Source organism: Micropterus salmoides, unplaced genomic scaffold (assembly GCF_014851395.1).
Source record: "Micropterus salmoides isolate LMB-PRFRI ecotype aquatic unplaced genomic scaffold, ASM1485139v1 Ms_hic_scaffold_4, whole genome shotgun sequence".
NCBI lineage: Eukaryota > Metazoa > Chordata > Actinopteri > Centrarchiformes > Centrarchidae > Micropterus > Micropterus salmoides.
The window spans coordinates 22,977,557-22,997,939 of NW_024043372.1; the positions used below are offsets into that span (position 1 = coordinate 22,977,557).

The 20,383-nt window shown below is 41.6% G+C and overlaps 1 protein-coding gene and 1 non-coding gene across 2 annotated transcripts; both read left to right on the plus strand.

The window, feature by feature from the left end:
* Window positions 1-618: 618 nt before the first annotated feature.
* Window positions 619-17,785, plus strand: LOC119885494 (G-protein coupled receptor 22). Its single transcript, XM_038695547.1, has 2 exons — window positions 619-1,031; window positions 13,130-17,785. Exon 2 carries the CDS (start codon window positions 13,256-13,258, stop codon window positions 14,942-14,944), a length of 1,689 nt encoding a protein of 562 aa, XP_038551475.1. The 5' UTR covers window positions 619-1,031; window positions 13,130-13,255; the 3' UTR covers window positions 14,945-17,785.
* Window positions 17,786-19,429: 1,644 nt separating this feature from the next.
* On the plus strand, window positions 19,430-19,502 carry trnaf-gaa. The gene has a single exon. It is a non-coding gene; the product is annotated as a tRNA-Phe (tRNA).
* Window positions 19,503-20,383: the final 881 nt, after the last annotated feature.

Consider the following 20,383-nt stretch of genomic DNA (forward strand, 5'->3'; position numbering starts at 1 on the left):
GGGACATTATATTTATTGGATGTCCAAGGTCACAGATTTAACAGTCAGTGACCTTGATCCCTGCACACAGCAGATAGTGACAAAGTGATCATACAGCAGCTGGAAGGATGCACCTTACAATAAGATGATAATCCCCAGGTAAAATATGACTTTGTGAATCTGGTCTTTATCTCATCCTCCACCATCGATGAGGTCGTCACATCTTCAAATTTAGAGTTTGACATATAACCCCCAGTGTGCAGCAAAGCATGGACAGAAGCCTCCTCCACAGTGGGGGGGGGGGGGGACTGATATTCTCAAGTCAAGCCTGAATCCAGTCATTTTCCTTTGAGTGAGAGCAGGTGAAGTGTGTGTAATACGTTTTGAGAGAGGGAGAGGGCGTCTGGGAGATGCAAGTTATTGGAAAATCTCGTTGAATTACTACAGAGGAACGTTCACCCTTGAGGAATCTCAGGTCGTCCTTGTGAAAGGCTACCCATCACACACAAACACAAACACACACACCACCAGCCCCCCAATCCTTCTCCCGCATCCGTGTCTCCTCCCCCTTCCAACAAAAAACCCTCTCCATCCTCCCTCCCTCCCTCTCCGCTTACGGATCACCGTATTGGTCGCTGGGATGGAGCGACTGCGCTCCAGCGAGCGATTAGCGCATAATCATGCATTTGGCCGGTCCGTGTGTAGGATGCTGTACAAGTCCGCTGCGTAAAAGTGGACAGGTGTAGCAAGCCGTGTTGAGTGGGGAATTAAAAGAAACACGCCAAAAACTCTGTGAGGTTATTTGATTTGTGAGCGGGCACCAGCCACTGCTGCGCTCTGCAACTGCAGCTGTGTTGGGTTCCCCCCTCCCGCCCTCCTCCCTCCCGCTGTAATATTTATGACAAAACGGACGAGAAATATTCTGGTCACGTTTTTGGCTGACAGCCGGCTGTCCTGAAGAGTGCTGGACTGAATCGGGGTCCAGTGTTGGAGATAGCGCAGCGCACGACACCTGCAGTAGGATGTAAAGGGAATTCCCACTCACCAAACTGGTAAGTTTAACACCGGAGTACTTTTTTTATTTCATGTAAAAAAAAAAAATCTTCATGATTTTGAAAACATCTTTAGGAATACAGTAGGCCTGTATCAGCATATATTTAAATTATGACAATTAGACTTAAAGGATCTTGGCTCTCAGAGGGATACAACCCTTTGCTAAATGAAACAAATGGTGGGCTGTCTAGTGGAGGGACAAGACGGTCCGAACCGGTTTTGATTCTGGACTGGGGGGCGACAACAACAAATCACCTCATCGTCAGATCAGCACTTATGAGGGGCCAGAAAGCAGCCTCTGGACTTGTGATTTTAATCGTTTGTTTGCATTTTCGGATATCAAGCGTCTGTGGGACGTATCCTTCAGCAGTTCCTGACCATTTTGGCTTTTTCGTTCTGTGCAGCAACAATTCAGCAATACTTGTAGCTACCACAAAAGAAAGGAAAATCTAAATATATTCGGTTGGGGGAAAATAGACCTATAGTGATTTATTTTGATCTAAGTGGGTTCATAGTAATGTTAAGCCCCCAAGTCCCCAATTTTCCACAGTGATTGTTGATATGCTTCAGTCACATGGATGCGCCACGCTTGACATGAAGGTGGCCCGTTTGATCATTTTTAAAGAGCAGGGGCTCAGTTCACCAACTAATGTTTTGATATGTAGCGTTTTAATAAGATACTTTTATTCCACACTGCACATTATTAATTTGGCTTGAAATGGCATAACCCCATGAGACCATGATTTCAAATGACTGTTTATCTGGACTCTTCTGCATATATATATATTTATATATAATATAACCTTAGAAAGACAGAAAACAGCATGTAGGCCTAATCAGATTTATAGGAAATTCTGCTTTTATGTACATTTTTAATCTAAAATATGATTGGTTGGCAAAGTGTTCCTAAAGCTGTCTTTTTCCCCTGTACCTAGTTCCTCCAATATAATGATAATGTTTAAATATACAAATACTACGACACTGTATTATTTGTAATTCAGCCCTGTCTTGCCATGTGTGACAAAGACGGCTCTCTTGGTGATGAGATGTGAAATGGAAACGTGGGGTTGAGAGGTGGAAGGTCTTCTGTGATGGGTTTCTCCCTGCTGAACACCAAAGCACAAACATATTCTTCAGTTAAGGCTATAGTTACATTTAGTTTCATGTAATTGGGTTTTATTTGCCATAAACTTCCCCTGAAAGACTTTTTAAAAACATTTCTATAATATTAACTTTTTTGTTGGCTCACATTACTTTTGTGTTCCCTCATAACACTCACCAGGTTCCCCTGCAACACTTATCACATTCTCTTACATTAGTGCTTTCCCACTTTTACATACATTCTGAATTGTCATTGTATTCTTGTAACACCCACAATAGTCAGCTTATTGAATTTTTCTTCAGACTTAGCATAAAATTGTGATGCAGTGTTAGTGTAAGTGTGGTTATGTAATTTGTGAATAAAGTAATACTACAATGTAGAGAATGTAGCCTAGTTGGTAAAATAAAAAAAATTTTATGTTGAAAACACAGCTTGAAAGGAGGATGGTATTGAGAGGTAACACAACCATATTTTACAAAAAAACATTTTATTGTTTTCACCATCTTACCAAACAATCAGTCTTTTTAACTGACACTGTGATGAATTAACTACTCTGAACATGTGTTATGACAACCTACTTAAAAGTACTGACTATCTCATCTTGAGATAAAGAGTGAGTGAGTTGAAACCCACCTTTTCTGTGATGTTTTCTGGCTGTGTGTGTGTGTTTCCTTCTCTGTTCCGTGTACACCCCCTGCTGTGAATCCCAAAGGGACAATTGTTTTAATGTACCCAAATTTTCACTCTCATGGCAGCAGCCTGTGTGTTTGATTTGCATGTGGGTCATTGTGTGTTTGCGTCTGTGCATGTATTTATAGAGAAGCTTTGATGCTGCTGGTGGGGAAATATTCCACCACACGTGTCACTCTCCAGCTAGAGGCCGCAGCGTAGTTGAAGGAAGATGTCATGAATTATTTCAGCGATGGGCAAAGGAGAACTTTACCTCTCATCTGATGAGTTGATTGAGAAGTTATATTTACCTTCTGTATATCACAGAGTCTTGTTGAGGGTATTATAGGACAACAACAGTGTGGGAAATGCACACAAGATTTATGTAAGGGCTGCTCCATTGTCATAAAAAGTTCCAGGCAAGCTTCTGCTATGAAATTCATTGGGTTCAGTTTATTTACATTTATTACATTTAGCAAACGCTTTTATTTAAAGCGACTTACAATTGCTATTAATGTCAGAGGTCGCACGCCTCTGGAGCAACTAGAGGTTAAGTGTCTTGCTCAGGGACACATTGGTGGACATGTCACAGTGGGGAGTTGAATCCGGGTCTCACGCTAAAGGCATGTGTCTTATCCACTGCTCCATCACCACCCCTATTTGGACACTTTTTGAATGTGTTGTAACAGTTCGAAAAGTTTATTTATGTAAATGCATTTTTATTGTATCTTTAACTTGTCTTGTAAATAAATCGCTAGGCTTTCTGCAAGCATGGCAGGTGTTGAATGAATATGTGTAAAATTTGTCTGCAGTAACTAAAACAAACACATTTACAGCTGTAAAAGCCTCCAGCAACATGCAGTACTTTAATAGCAGCTGTAATTAAGTAATTTAAACAGTGACTATATTTGTATTTCATTAAAGGTACAAAAGAAGAAGCAGTCTTTGAACTATCATAACAAAGGGGGGGGGGGGGGGGGGGGCTAATATACTGACTTGCATGTGGATGTATTGATTACAGATGGCTGAGATTGCTCTTCATTCTTATTAGTGCACACAGTAAATAACAATGTTCCTTGAATTGCATGAGCATACAGAAAGACAGAGGTGAAGCACACCTCAGAGACACAGGACAGGACAAAAACAGGAGAAGGATGATGGTGAAAAAGTGAGACACACAAAGAGCAAACAAGAGAGATGGAACGATAAATCATTAGAGGAGCAGAGTGGAGTGACCTGGTGAAATAGACTATCAAGAGGAGGGAGACAGAGTCACCATGGAAGACTTTATGGGCTCAATGTGGCAACCAATAACAGGAATACAGCTGCTTTCTTGCATATTTATTGTACATTTAGGTAAATTCTAGGATAATTACCTATATATTTGCATGCTGCTGAAATGGCTACATTAGTCAAAACATGACAGACAGATGATGTGAATGTATCCCATTTACTTTGCCTCTCCTGGTTTCCTTATGAAACCTCTTCATGAGAATAGCAAATGAATCCCCTTTTCCCTCCCCTGAGACCTCTGTCTGTCATTATGGTGTGATAGTACAGATGCCTGCAGTGATGCTCTCCCCTCTTGGCCATTGACGTCCTGTCTGCAGGAGATAAATGGCATTAATTGAGCTCTAATTGCCTTCTGGAGTGAAATAGCTTAATCATTTTAACCTGCCGCACACAACTTCAGTCCTTCTTTTTCTAGTTCAGTTCCACGTTCTCCTTTGCTCTTATTCCGTTGCCTTTAAATTGCCTTCTAGTTTGTCTGATCTCTTCATCTGCTCTCCACTTCTCCTAAGCCCCATCGTCCATCAGCTGTTTCAGACAGCTGTAAAACATGATACTGTTGCACATAGAGAGATTCATCTCTCTGCAGGCACTGATCTGCTGGAGCAAGGTTTCATCAAATTTTAAGAGGAAGGTGGCAATTGTCCTGATTTACTGTTTCACTACAATGCCTTTTTAAAGGTATCCTTTGAAGGTTTTGACCACTAGTAGCACCATGGAGCAATATTTTTAGAGAGTTGGTCCCTGCTTTGTTTTCAAATGTTTTATGAGGAAGGAAATGCATTTAACACGTTTCTTAGGCCTCAAGGATACAAACAATGCATTTTAGAATCTTTGTTTACATGAAAAATCCACTGCACCTTTTCATTTTCTTTTTTCCATATGGCAATCGAAAAAGGAATTAAAACAGCTGTGCACTTGTCTCCATTGCATACACCCAATTTATAGTATACTCATTTTGTGAAACAGACTGTTAGCGCATCTTAAACTGAGAGCTTTGACAATAAATTTGGTGCATGCATCGGAGATAAGTATGGGGATACTTTGATTTCTTTTCATTTAGAACATTTTTTACATTCTGGAGCTGTAATACTTGTTGTAGTATGTGTTTACTCTGGAAATTATCTTTCCATTTAGGCAAGTCGAGTTGGAGACTAAACAATTATTGTGCTAGACAAGGTATGCACCTGAAAGTAGAGTTTGTTGGATGCCTTAAAGGGATACTCCAGTTATTTAACATTGCCTTTTTGTTAAGCTGAAAGATGTCAAACTCTAAGAACACAGGATACTTCACGTCCCATAAAACAACTCAATAGCATTTTTTTTTTGTATTGAACCTGGCTTTCTGGTAAATGCTCATGTGTCTGAAACTCCACGCCACAAGGTTTTAAGGCTTTCTGTGCAGTCACAGATGATAAAAGTGTTTTCACAGGCTGAGTAATACTCATCATGACAAGCAAGCTGATCTTCATGTGCAAAAAAGACAGATTGCACCTTGAATTGTAAAAACAAAAAGGGAAGAAAATGTTAATAATTCAAATAAAGTAAAGAAATTCCACCATTTTGAGTCAACATATCCTGTTTGTGTGAGATTTTCAGCGTTGGTGTGTGGGTGTGTTCAGCAATGCAGGTCTGCCAGTGCATGTGAGCACGGGTAAAAGCTTTTTTTTGCTAAAAGTCAGTCAGGCCGGTTATCACACAAACAGCTGTTGGTTTGGTGCTTTATCACCAAAGCAGCATTAAATAACTACAGACCTTGCTCTGTAATTTGATTATTTATTCACAGCACAACAAAAAAATCCACACAGGTAGTTGCAGGCTACTTCAGTTTGATGACTGGATTTCCATTAGCTCCTGAATACAAGTGCTGTTGAAACGGAGGGATGGAGGGACACGTTGCAAATCACAATCAGTCACTTTAGAATACATAAGAAATGTATGAGTAATTACTGGTATAATAAAAATATAATGAACACTGTTATACCTCTCCGTTTTATTGTACTTCTCATGATTATTACTAATCATTGCTATTCTCTTCGATGAGCCAGTGAACAGCCTTCCAAAGCGCTGATTTACGTAATGGACTCCACTTGCTCTGACACAGTTTTACTTAATTTCACCAGCTTTCACACTTGATTTTGATTTCTTCTTGTTTTAAAGAACGGTGATTGCATGGCAGCCTTGATTAGTGCTTATTTATGGGTGGCGCATGTAATAGCAAAATTACAGGCTTGGGACGTCATAGATGGATATAGGATACCAAGGAGTGTCTTTAATGAATGGTGGATTCAAATGAAATCCATCAAGCACACTGTCAGGTGATAATGATGCCTCACATGCAGTGGACCAGAGCTGTCTAAGACCAAGGCCTTCTCTCTCTACAGAGCTGTTCTAATAGATTAAAGGCTGTGATAATTACCCTGCCCAGTATAGCTTCGTTATTGATGTTCTGGTAGCAGCAAGAATTGTAGGATGTAAAGTGATTGGACATATATGTCTTTTTTTTGCCTATAAGGTCTCTGATGTAGTGACAGCAGTCTATGAGAGGCTACTTGCACTGTTGCAATATGAAACGTTACTTTAATATTCAAAATCACAGAATAGTCTGTCCAGGCGATCTGGGGGGATTACACTAAGATATTGCATGGCGTGAAAGCAAAGAGCCATGTGGTGGTTGTAAGATGGATGGTGAAGAGGGGCGGCACAACTGGGACTATTAAAAAGAGAGATGGATAGAGGTAGTGAGCGGGGAGCAAACATTCCCCTCCAGCGAGCACGAGACTCAGCATCCATCTGCACACCCCTAAGCCTCCCTCCAATCCATCACTCGCTCACTGCACCTACCTCCTGCTTTTATCTTTTATCCGTCCCTTTCTCTCTAACTTGTCTCAGGCATAAGGGCGAATGGGATTCAGCAGTTTCTTAAACACACAAGATGTCATTCACCTCAGATCGCAATCCATCTTCTGCTGTATCTGCGGAGAGCATATGGGGCAGGGGAGCGTGTGCAGAAACGCGGGCTGGCAGTGGGTGGCTGTGTGGGTGGATGGCAGTTAACGATGCATTGTGGACTACATGATGTTCCTGTGTGTCTTCTGCGAACTTGGCAGGAATTATGATAACCCATTTTTAAATTTTACAGCTTTAAGTGTTGCTTGGCCTCACATAAGGAGTAGTAGTCTTGGCTTTAACACTACTAGAGTAAAGTAATAACCACACAGTATTCAGTTTGTTGTGTGCTCTCACATTCAAACTGGATTCCTCCTGAAGTTCCTGAAGCTGTCCTGATCAGAAACATGTTAGATACGGTGGGATGTTGTTGCTCTCACTGAGCAGGTTGTGCTTTTGGCCAGTCCAGGCTGGTTTGCTGGGAGCCTTCCAGGGATGCTGCTGCCCAGCTGGTGGCTGCTTGCTGTTAGCACTGCTGGGTGAATTGAGTGGGAAAATTAAGCCTTTGATCGATTGTCTCACTGCGGACGTTAGGAATACCTAAGACAGCCATGAGTCAGCGTGCTGCATGCACCATCATCCTGTATGCTTTCTCTCTTTTCCCTCGTTTTCTCCTTCAATCCCCTTCTTTCCTCTCATCTGTTTCCCTTTCTTCCCTAAATGTCAACCTTTGGTGAAGAATAAAAGAGCAATGGCTTTTCACCATTTTCTACTGACATTCTACAGTTTTACAAGGAAAAATTCATCAAAGAAAAAAAGATCTCCATGTATAGTGGCCTAAATAAATAAGCACTGTAGTCAGATACAATCTCCCTCTTGTTATCTGAACAACCAGGCGCTGCTCACCACCACAGCATTTCCTTTTTCCAATCTCATTTTTGGAAAAGTGATACACTGGTTAGTGTTGTCCTCATGTAAACAGCACTGACTATCCCCGTCCCCTGAGGTGGACCAAAGCGCAGAGACTCATGGAAGAGCTGGATCATTTCTAACTGCTGAAAATAAATCACAGCGGCAGGTATTCTTATTAAAAGTAAGAACTCCTGCCAACAGGACAGAATAACTAGACTAACAGCAATCCATTGTGTAACTTACTCAAACCCGCAAGGAGGTATGCACTATTAAACAAGATTTTTCAGATAAATATTAGCTGGTTGAAACATCAGCACATGGAAGTCTGAGCTGCTCATCAGTCATCTTACTGTGCACTGACTTCATTTTCAAGCAATTCATGTTGTCTTATAGCAAGACTGTCAGTCTGAAAAAGCAGAAACAAACTACACTATACCAACTCTAACACTTAGAAATCACTAGACAAAAAATTTACAACAGACAGAGATACAGCAGACCTAGTCTTCTTTGGAAAGTTGTTACACCCTCAGAAATATGCAAACTGAGCACATAAAGTTTTCTAGAGGGCACAGACGGTGCTTACATTTAAATAATTAGCAAACGGAGATCTCACGTGTACCAACCACACTGTCACGTCTGGATTGCCGAGGACTGAGGAGAAAATGGGAGAGTGCCCTCAGGCCCTGCGCAGGATCAACACTTTCCTCATACATCAGCACGACGGACAGCAGTCATGACACAAAGGGCCAGATTTAATCACTTCGGAAATGCGTGTGTATGTGTGTTCTTTATCAGACAGGTGCGCTGGCCTGGAAGTGCAGTTGTCATATGATGTGCGTCTTGTGTGAAATAAGTGAAGTGTGCCTCTCTGTCCACTGAGGTAAGATTGCAGATATGACATTGTAGTATATTTACGTGTTTATGTGTCTTGTGAGTGTATGGAAAATTCTCTGACTGTAAAAAGCAGGTGCGGTTTTGTGAGTGTATATTAAGATTGTAGCATGGAAACTGAATTAACAGCTTCTTTGAATACAAAATGCAGCGATAATATTCATTTTTAAACAAACTCATTGTCTGACTAAACATAGGACAGAGAATTGTGCCTCTGTCATTAATGTAAAACTAGAATATATTCTTGGCATCCACCAAGCTGCTGTGGAACTACTGTATGTTGATTGCACTCTTTTGAATCTTGCAGTGTTTTGCTGCAATTATCTTGGGGGTCCAGGGAGACATCAGTTGTACCAGTGCCATCTACATCCTTTAGCATCTTTTTACGTCAGTTCATGTCTATACTCCACCTACTATGTAAGTGTATCACTGTTAGTTTAAGCCTTGCTCATTACCTATAGCACATACAGTTTTGGACATTAAATATCCTTTTCCACTGACACGTATTCTCAGTGTAGTTTATGGTGTATGTTATTTCACCAAGACAAGGCATACACATATGCAAGGATAATAAAATGTCTTCCACTGTGTTGTTTTATACTGAGTCTGGGCCAAAAAGCAGGCATATTGTTTGTCTTTGTGTTGGGAAGAAGTAATTTAGCCTCTGGCAGGAGCCGTCAAGAGACAAAACGAAATACATGGATGGCTTAGACAGTGTGCAAAGTCCATGCAAGATTGCACAAGCAAAGAAAAAGTTTAAAAAAGAAAGAGAGAAGCTGAGCATTCACCCTCTGATATTGTGAGAAGGGGGTTGCCAACCTGTCATCTACTACCTAACACCTATAATAACCGTGACAGCAGGGTCTAGGACACTGTCAGTTTGTTGTTGTTGTTGTTCTGGATCAAAACACAGACTCTACAGTACTTGAGACACCAGATTTATTGAAATCTTCTGCAAAGCCAAAGAAATAATCTATAGATGACGGTTAATCACTTGATTACATACTGAACCAACCAGTAACATTATTTAGCTTTCAATACAGGCCTGTAAAGGACACTGTTGATTGATGTCTGAGGTGAGGGCACATGGGTTTACCAAAACCAATTTAAGACACTGTGACTATAATGAAGTAATCCCTTATGACGATCACTCAACACAACTGATGCTTAAAAACATTTAGCTTCATGTTTGTTTGTCTCCAGGATTAACTACCAAAGCAGAACCGGCAGCTCTCATTTTAACATTTGGGTTATTTCTTAATATAACATCTTTTGTAGTACATGCCTTTAGTTCCCTCTGCCCCTTTCCTGTCTGTCTGACGTGTCATTCACAGGCTGCATGTCATTTATGATGCTGAAGTATCACCTTCTTTCCTTCTTTCTTTTTTTCTGTTTCACCACCTTGCACACAAATACACAAGCACACAAACACTCTGGTTGGTTGCAACACACATGCAATGGCACAATGCACTTAGAACCAAAACATTGTTACACCAGATTGCACTGCACTGCCTTGGAGTTCACTGCAGGCTTGTTTTTCGGTTACCAGGACCACACACTGTATAAGACTGATCTGTAACTCCAAATGAATCTGAGAATTTACAGTTCCCACTGAAAGACACCAACACTGGTGATTAGGAAAAATATCCCAAAGTTCACCACCCTGTCACACATTTTACATTTCTACTTCCCCCTCTCTCTGTAAATACTAGAACACTTTTCCTGACCGCAGGCCAGAGTCACAGCTGTTCATATGAAGAGCTTGTGACATTTTGTCTTGCCCCCAAACCACACGCTAACAGATTTTCTACTCTTTTGTCTGTGGCTCTTTAGATCTCTTACCAGTTCATCACACAGCACTAAATGTCCGTTATCACTGGATTGACTGTGGCTCATTGTTTCTCTTAGTCATAGAACAGCAAAAATGACTCTTGTGAAAGCTATTCAGCCTGCTCATTTCACCAGTACACAATAGTCCTGTAGTAATTATTGGCAGGACGTTTAAGGGAAACAGACGATGGCCTGATGTTTGATGAGACTGATCAAATCAGTGACTGCAGAATATCACGGATAATTTTACTCTTGTCAAAAAGCACCAATGAACCTGTCCCTGTTTTCATTTTTACATCATCTGTGAAGATTAACATTTTGATCACGTTTGATTGTTGTGTCAGCCATGGTACGCTTACATTTACAAGGAGATTTATTTTGTTTTACTTATATGGTAGCACACAATTCATCTCTTTTCCTGATGTGAATTTACTGAAGTGCTTCTAACAACCCTCAGATGAGATGAGATGGAGGACACTGCTTGGTCAATGCCGTATTGACATGTATGTTGCCTCTGTGATTGACTGTCATATATAAAGTGTTCCTTTGCTTGCTGTGTGATTCTCTGGAGCACCATATTGAACTGTAAACATAACTGATTCTGTTGACATTATAAGGTCACAGCCCGCTAATTATTCTAATGCTAAACGTTCTGCTTGAAAAGTCTCAAACATAGGCTGGATCTGGATTTATACGTTTTTACTCCCAGGACCATGTCTCTGAAATCAGATGATTATGCTGTCATTTTGCAACCCACAGGTCAAATCCACAGACTTTTGACTATTTTATGGATAGGGGAAATTCTACAAATACTGTGGGTTACATTCAAACAAACGTTGTTCATTATGTGATGTACTTCGTGATACTGTGACCTGTGTTCAAGTAAATGAATAAAAACAATTATTTAACTGCAGTTGGTGATTAAAGGGAGGAATAAAACAAATTGGCTCACAACTATTTTATGCAGTGCTCAAAATGAGACCACAGATACCTGAGAGTGGATGAGATAGGGAGTGTGTTTCTGTGCTCCCTTGCCTCAGGCTTGTTAAATTGGCAGATCGATGATGCTTTAAATCAATGTTCCAGCAACACCGCAAACCCCATGGAACCCATTAGTGGATTAAGATAGACCACTCTTCCACAGAGTCCTGTTCTGCCTGCAGGTCCTTTCCACATGACAAATGGGAGGTGTGTGAAATGAAAACTGTGAAATAAAACAAAGGGAAAAGGACAAACGAGAGGGTGAAAACAGAAGCTGTTGCAGAGGAAAGGTCGGGTCAGCGCTGCCAGTAAGGACATACCTGTAGCTCTTCGTTGAGGGACTCTCTTACTCAAGATTTCTTTTACTGTGTTTTAAATAGGGGTCTTATATTGAATCAACCAACACACTATTATTTCCCAAGCACAGGAGAGCATCCAGCCAGCCATGAAAAACATGCTCTACATGCAAAGTAGCCTGTCTCAGCCAGTAAACTGAAAAAAGGAACAGAGTAAGAAGGGATGTAGGAGAGCAGATGAGAAAGAGGGGGTGTGGAAAGAGGAGGCCGGAGGAGCTGGTCTTTCTCTGATAGCATTGTTTATGTGCCACTGTCTGTGGATCATTGATCCATTCATCTCCATTACGTCCTCCTGTGAGAACTATTAACTGCTGCCACCCTCAGTTGGGTGCCTGCTGTGTTGACACGCACTGCACGGTCTCTCTACCAGCCCACCAATGTCCCTGCCACCTCACCTCTTGGAGGTATAGAAGCTGACAATTTTGTACTGCTTGGGGGGGGGGGACAAGATAGAGGCTTTTCAACTGGCCTTTACTGGATTTGTACAGGCGTTCACAAGGTGGGTTGCAGGTACAGGTAGATCTTACTACTATAGGCATGTATGTCACTGCCATCTTAACAGTACAGGTGTGGTTGGTTTCCGTATATGTTTCCACTTGATTTATCCTGTCTTAAGCTTCGTTCTGACCCATATAATGTATGTTGTGTAACAATGAAATAAACATCCGCCCACCAATGCATATGAAAAGCACGGTTACATCTTAACAGAAATCAGCATAGCACATGAACTGTAAGCACAGTCAGGAAATAAATCCCCATTGGCCTGTTAAAATGTGTAGACTGTTCAGGGATCCTCTGCTGAGTCCCTGGTTAATGCGCTCATACCTGCAAATGTCCCCCAAGAGACCTCCTGCTCCAATTCCTCTCTGAACTGTTTTGTCTATGTGAGGCATTTTGTTGTCCAACTGCCTAAGCCCAGTGAGACATCATGGGTCATCAGCAGCAGCTTGAACTGCATCCTATGACTCCAATCAGCTGCCAAGATCACTTTCACCTCGCTGTGTCAACTCAAAGCTTCTCTTCACTTGTGAAATCTGACAAGTTTGACTTGTACTTGTTGTACAGTGCTCTTTTTGAGTAAACAAGCTGACTGACAACTGCTTGATCTTTCTCTGTCCCCTGTCTGTCTTTCTCTCCCTCTTCTCCTTTCTATGTCTCTTTTCTATTTTCTTTATAGAATCAACCACGGAATCTGGCCGTCATCCTCATCACTGCCTCGTTTGAGCCAGAGGAAAAGGAAAGACAGAGCATGGTCTGGTGTGGTGGCCACTGTTGCTATGTGTGAAGGAGTGCTGTGCCGTCAATGGAGACCGAAGGCTATCGTGACGTCCTGGAGACCAGCGATGGTCACGGGGTAGGCCTGCTGGATGGAGGGGGCGAGGTGGGGGTGGAAGAGGGATGGAGCACACCATACCCTCTGGGCTTCCAGGTGTCTTTGACCACTGTGCTGATCCTGGAGCTGGTGTTGGGCTTCAGCAGCAACCTGACTGTACTTGTGCTCTACTGTGCTCAGAGCAACCTGGTGGATTCAGTCAGCAACCTGGTCACAGTCAACCTCCATGTGCTGGACATACTGGTCTGTGTGCTGTGTCTGCCACTGACTGTGGCTGTGATCCTGTTACCAGCTAATGGAAATGGAGTCGGCAGCCTGGCCACGCTGTGCTGCTTTCATGAGGCTTGTGTCACATTCACCAGTGTGGCCACAGCAGTCAACGTGCTGGTGATCAGCCTGGACCGATACGACATCTCAGTACGTCCCGCCAGTCGTCTGCTGACCCCCAGGCGTGCAGCATTGCTCCTGGCAGCAGTGTGGGCCGTGTCTCTGGCTGTCTTCTTCCTGCCCTTCCTTGAGGGGGACTTCTTCTCTTTGAAGGCTGAGGGTGGTGAGGATGAGGAGCCGGAAGGGCACAGCAATGACTCTGAGCTCACCACTGGGCTGACCCCCATTTCCCCCACCATCTCTCCTTCCTCTTTACCCTCAACTCATCCTTCCTCCCCTTCAATGCACCTGCCTCCTGTATGGCAGAACAGGACACTGCTGTGTGTAGGAGGGCAGGGGTATTACACAGGCATGGCTATGTATTACCACTTGTTACTTCAAGTGCCGTGCTTCTTCATCGCTGTGGTTGTCATGTTGTTCACCTACTCCAGGATCCTGCAGGCCCTCAACATTCGCATTGGCTCCCACATGATGAGGAGTACGCGTGCGAAGGACTCCGGCTGTAGGATACGCTGCAGGAGGCAGAGGAGGAAGGAACTGAACCTGCCCACAGAGGTAGTGTCCTCCAACCAGAACCAGAACCTCAACCATCCCCCTCTCATCCCCTCTCCCACCCCTACACCAACATCGCCCCCACCACTCTCCTCCATGCCCCAGGGGATGTCTGACAGTGGAGCAACAGTCACTACTGTCAGTACTGCTGCCACCACTCCCATCGCCACCACACCAGCCACCCCAGCTTCACCAACCCCAGCTTCAGCCTCAACCCAGACCCACGCCACCTCACCACTGCCTGCCTCCTCCATGGGTGTACAGGCCTCAGTGTCTGCCATCATCGCCTTGAGGCGGGCAGTGCGCAGGCACAGGGACCGCCGAGAGCGTCAACGTCGAGTCCTTAAAATGTCCCTAATCATCATATCCACCTTCCTGGGCTGCTGGGCCCCTCTGTCTGCAGTCAATGTTCTGATCCTGTGTCTGGGTCCCAGCGACGGCCTGGTGCGGTTACGTCTCTGCTTCTTGGCTATGGCTTATGGAACCACCATTTTTCATCCTCTGCTCTACGCTTTCACCAGGCAGAAGCTGCGCCGTGCCCTCAAAACACGTGTCAAGAAAAGGGTAGTGTCCCTTCTGCAAGTGGACCCAGCTCCCAGCGGGGGGACAGTTATTCATAACTCCTGGGTGGAAGGTGGAGGCCAGAGGAAGAGTCGCAAGCCACGGGTGGAGGCCAGTGATGGCACTGATCGATGTCTCACAGAGGCAGTGAGGGAATAAGGCTGGAGTGTTTGCATGTCTGGGTGTGTGTGTGTGTGTGTGTGTGTGTGTGTGTGTGTGTGTGTGTGTGTGTGAATTTGAAGAATTGTATGTATTTTCCCTATTTGAGGTGGATTGTGTGTATATTCATGCATGGGTGTGGAAAAAAATGAGAACCAGTTAGTTTACAAGGATCGGACAAATCCCATGACCTCTGGTCCCACGTACAGTATATGTGGACGCTTTCTACTGTCCCTACACAGGCCTTCATTAATCCACTTCCTGACTGACAAGGTGGCCACTGTGTCTCCATGGCAGTACTGGCCAAGCATTATGTCAACACACAAGTAGGGTAAAAGTTAGATAACAGCAAATGTATACATTATTCCTCCTGAGTGCACTTTCATCTTGCATGTGCATGTACAAATGCACACATAGACAGACAGACACACACGCACACAATGCACATTGATCTATATTTAGTCATTATCTGTGAAAGCACACTATTATCTACCTGCACAGATTTTCTCAGTGGGAAAAATGTTAATGGAAGTCTATGTTTTTCTTTCTTTCCTTTATTTTTTCATGCCTTAATTGAGTTATTAATATATTCTCATGGTGCTGAATGTCCTACTGTATGTTTACAACAATGTATCAGAGTGACAGGGTTCGCACATACTGTATGTGGTATAGCAAATTAACGGCGGGTAAATGCAAGCATTCAGATTCAAAGTTTACAGGCTCATATGAATTTACCAGGAAACTGCAAAAAAAAAATCCATTTTAATTCCAGTAAGCACCCTATTTCTCTATGTGTGCAAGTTAAAGCTAAAAAGGCATGACTTTATTTTTTTTCTAATAAACTTTACAAGTAACAGTCATGATGAGGGCAAGGATGAGCGATTGTGTTCGTATGTTTGCATGTGTGCATGTATGCGTAAATGAATAAACAAGCGTGTGTGTCCATGATGATGTGCAATAAATCATGAGCAAAGCAATGACCCCTAGGATGTGAACAAAGAAAATGTGAACACAGAATTGTTGGTTTTCTATGGACAGTTTAGATTACAGGGGGAAGAGAGAAGAAAGGGGACTTATTCTCTTTAACAGCAGGACACCACAAGGAATAATACAAAAGTAAATTACGTGGATCAATTGTATCTGTGGAGAATCAAAGGGCAACATTTTGTGAAAACTTTATTAAAATTGTGGGTAAAATTTCATCTTAAACCACAGGAATCCCAACTTCTGACATAGGACATCTCATGTTAGGTGTTTGTTGCTCCGGAGGGCCGAGTCACTACTTTTGGACAGCACTTTCAATGACTGCGGAGGCAGGCAGGCTTTTGTCAGCTTCTGGACAGAGTCCTGGACATTTCTTTCTCCTCAGGGCTTTGTGTCTCATTTCCAAACGTTCTGGATGTAAAACAATAAACCAGCCCTCAATCAGCTGTTGTATTATGGGTGTTACAGTAGGCAAAGATTTATGTCCATAAGTAGATAGAGTACACTTTAGACTTTGTCCGGGCTCAAGTCTTGGAGAGCTTTTAGGGCTTTGGGCTATCTCCTTCATCCTCACCCCTTTTACACTATTTGTGAGCCAGAAAGAAGACAATAATTCTTGTGTATTCATGTACATTTTTCAGGGATGTAAATATTGAAGTGTCTGTTTTGGGTTTTATTCAAAATAATTGTTTTTTTTTTGGTCACAATCATCTGCCGGACAGAAAATCAGTCATTGTGATAAACTCTGAACGAGTTGGACAGTTAATGTAAAGAGAAGTAAGTGTATTTGTGTTAATACTGTATGTGTGTACACTGTACTGTACATTTATGACCTTGTGTATAGAGAAATATTAGTATTGTATAAGATTTATATTATGTGTTATTATATAGAACAGAATCTGTATTAAAAAGGTGATCTATCAAAGAAGTTCACTGTGTCAGTTCATACACCTTTCATGTTCAGTGTACTGGTTGCTGTCAAATGTTGATTATTACTTATCAGGAAACTTAATTATACAGGAAAATATATTTTGTACATAGCTGTGTAGATGCATTTTATCTGCTATAATACTGGAAAGAAGAAAAATATGAATATGGGTGTCTTCTGTTTTCATGACCTTTCAGATGCTCAACAGAATGGAAATGAAAAAGAGAACAAAAGCAATACAGAAGAAGAAATTATATAGATTTACAAGAAATTGCTCATTCTTTTTCAATTTAATAACCTGGATATTTTCTTAACATGTAACAATGACTGACTTAATAATCCAAATCATTTGCAGTATAATTTTACAGAAAAGAGCCGACTGAAAGGGCAAAGAACTTTTTGTATATAATGATTATAATGATGTCTCTGATCATTAAACAATTTAAGAATTCGCAAGAATCTGATCTGTAAATGGATTAATTAAATATGATAATTATCTCACTCTCAAATAGAAATACATCACAAATAGAGCTGTATTTCTACAGTCATAACAGGGAACTGCTTGGATTCATCCTACTCTGTGTAACGTGGGAATTCCTCCATCCCTCTTCCTCTGGACCTCACTGTCCAGATCTGTCTCTCTTTTTTCCAGCTGTCCCTCTCTTTCTACATCTCCTGTTTCCACTCCCCGTTTCTCTGATCCCTAAATTTAGAAACTCTGTCCCAGATACTTGCAGTATTTAGTGCTGACTGTACCGAACCCTCACTGTGATGTGTCAACTGTGCTAATCACCAGTACTAATGAACATCAAAACTTGTTAGTCAGGTAAACATCTGTCGAGGCGACTCAATTTCTTGATGTTGACACCTCATTTTTTATTTTACTAGAACAAATCTGCTGCTCATGCGGTGTGCGTGAGTGTTTGTCACCTTACTGATTTGTGCAGTGAAGCAACACTGTAGATTCCTTCATCCTGCTTGATAATCTCATCAGTCTCCCCCTCTTTCACACCCCCATTTCCTCCCTTGGTTCTCCTTCTCTTTATTCCGCCAGCCTGAATCTCTGTCATCTCTTATCCACACTCAGGCCTTCCAGAACAAAGCGAGGAACAGCTGCAATGTCTGTGAAGGAAGGAAAGTCACCTTGGGGGATGACAGAGGAACAAAAACGTGAGAGAGAGAGAGAGAGAGAGAGAGAGAGAGAGAATGAGAGGCAGTATGGAGGGAAGATTAGGGGGGAAAAAGAGAAGGGAGGCATGGAAGCTGGCATGGTGACATTATATGACTAATAAAGGGACAGCACTGCATCACTGCAGAGCCACGTTAGGAAAAAAAAGAAAAACAAACACTAAGAATAAGAATAATAAGATTAGCAAGCTCTACTGTTTTCTATCACTGTTGGCCCAGTAGAGTCTTACACTGTTGCCCCTGCCTATCTATCATACTCTGAAAATGTCCTTACATTTGGGTGTCATCCAAAAAACACACAAAAAGTCAGAATAGTCAAGCAATAAAGAACAATAGACCGACAGTGCTTTGACATGACTTAATGCATCTGCTTGTCCCAGTTGTCGCAGAGGCCTTCTGATTTGAGCAATATTTAATAGATTGTAATGTTATCTGATGCTGAGATGCTCAGTTGATACAGTTGTGATGTGTTAAAGGAGCATGCTGAATGGTTACAGACCTGAAAAACACAAAGAACAGAAAGGTAATTCAATATAGGTACATTTATTAGTATGTCAAAAATATGAAACACTGGATCTGCTAGCACGTCAATATTCTAAAATACACTGCACTGATGGTGCATGTGTTCTATATCTGTTAGTCTACATTATAGTAATGGGCAAAATGATAAAAAAAAAATGTGTTCAGTATATTTACTTTTTCTATAAAGTGTTCTGATTTTGTTAGTTTGGACAAACAAATAGTGAGTAATAAAACAATGTCTTAATTTCATATAAATTCAACCACTAGCAACACAATTTATTTAAATGCAAAATGATTGAGATAGAGGCTTGATAATACATCACAATAAAAAAGCTATGGCAAGTTGGAAACAGGAAATGACACATAAAGAAAATGGATGGTAAAAGTCAGAAATTTTAGTTTTAAACAAGCCTTATTTACCATTGTTATTTTCAGAGGTCCACAGTGACTAAAATATCAACCAGCGTTTAATGTTCACTAATGGCGCCATCTTGTGTTTAAACGTAATTGGTGACCATAGTTGGCGACTAACGTAATATGGCTGAACACAGCTAAATGTAGTTAGATGGTACGTTAAGAGTTTGTATTTCTCCACTGGTGTTCCTGTTAGTTACCGATATCGCTATTCTTTCATTTATCCCGCTTGTTCTTCTAAAGACAGGTCCTGCTGGCTCATCACTCTGCAGTCTTTCCAGAGCGGTGGAGCTAGCCTGCTCGGTACGGCTATATTGACGTTAGCTGTCAGTGATAACATACATTCATGGTTACACAAAGGCTTGATACATGTACGGTATGTAATTGTGTGTTTCTACATATATGAGTAAATATATATTTGAATGTGTTGACCAGACGCCTTTGTACGTGCCGAAATAGCTCAGTTGGGAGAGCGTTAGACTGAAGATCTAAAGGTCCCTGGTTCGATCCCGGGTTTCGGCAGCGGATTGGTATCTCTTTTTGTACGCTGCTTCAAAACACGGTTAGCTAATAGAAATGCCATTAGGCAATCACCAAAAAACATGTTAGACTTTTGATAAAAGATGGAAAGCAAGAGGAAAAGCATATAACATTACAACAATGGGAAATTAATCCACAGGGGGGAAAATCCCTTAATGTTTTACCCTAGTTAAAGTAACTTACTATTAGCAGCGAAATGTACTAAAGCTAAAGTTCAAAATTAAATATTAATATTATTATTGTTAAGAGGAATGGTTATATTTAGAATGTTCAATTATGTAACATTGTGTATTAGCTATTGTTTGGCATTTTAATATAACGTTACATTCACCAGAAAGAGTTAAATGTGACAATCCTAATTTTACTCCTCCAACAAACACTGCTGTGTAAAACTTTCAGTGTTAGATTTTTGTTGAGAATTTTATAAATTGATGTAACCTAATTCTGTTGTTATTTTAGAAGCAAGCAAAATTTGTATAGGTGAATTAACAGAGCCAACAAATTACAGAAATTGTAAAATAACGTGGTTCAGTAAGTATGAAGCAGAAAATAGTAACGCAGTAGTAATGTAACAGTACCTCATGCATGTATTTAAATAAACCCTAATTTACTTGCCTCCTCTGTCAAATACTTGGGTTTATAGTTCACTGGTTCTGTGTACAGTGTATAAAGGTTGACTACAATTCATTAGTTGCATACCAAGCATGGATATACAGTGCATCATCTACTGAGTGCTCACAACCAAAAGGAAACAAGTTCACATAGATTTTCACCAGGGGGCGATGTTGTCCACTAAATCATTCATCTCAGAACAGCTGGGTTAACTACTCCAATCAGCCCTGACCTGTGGAGCCATGGACTCC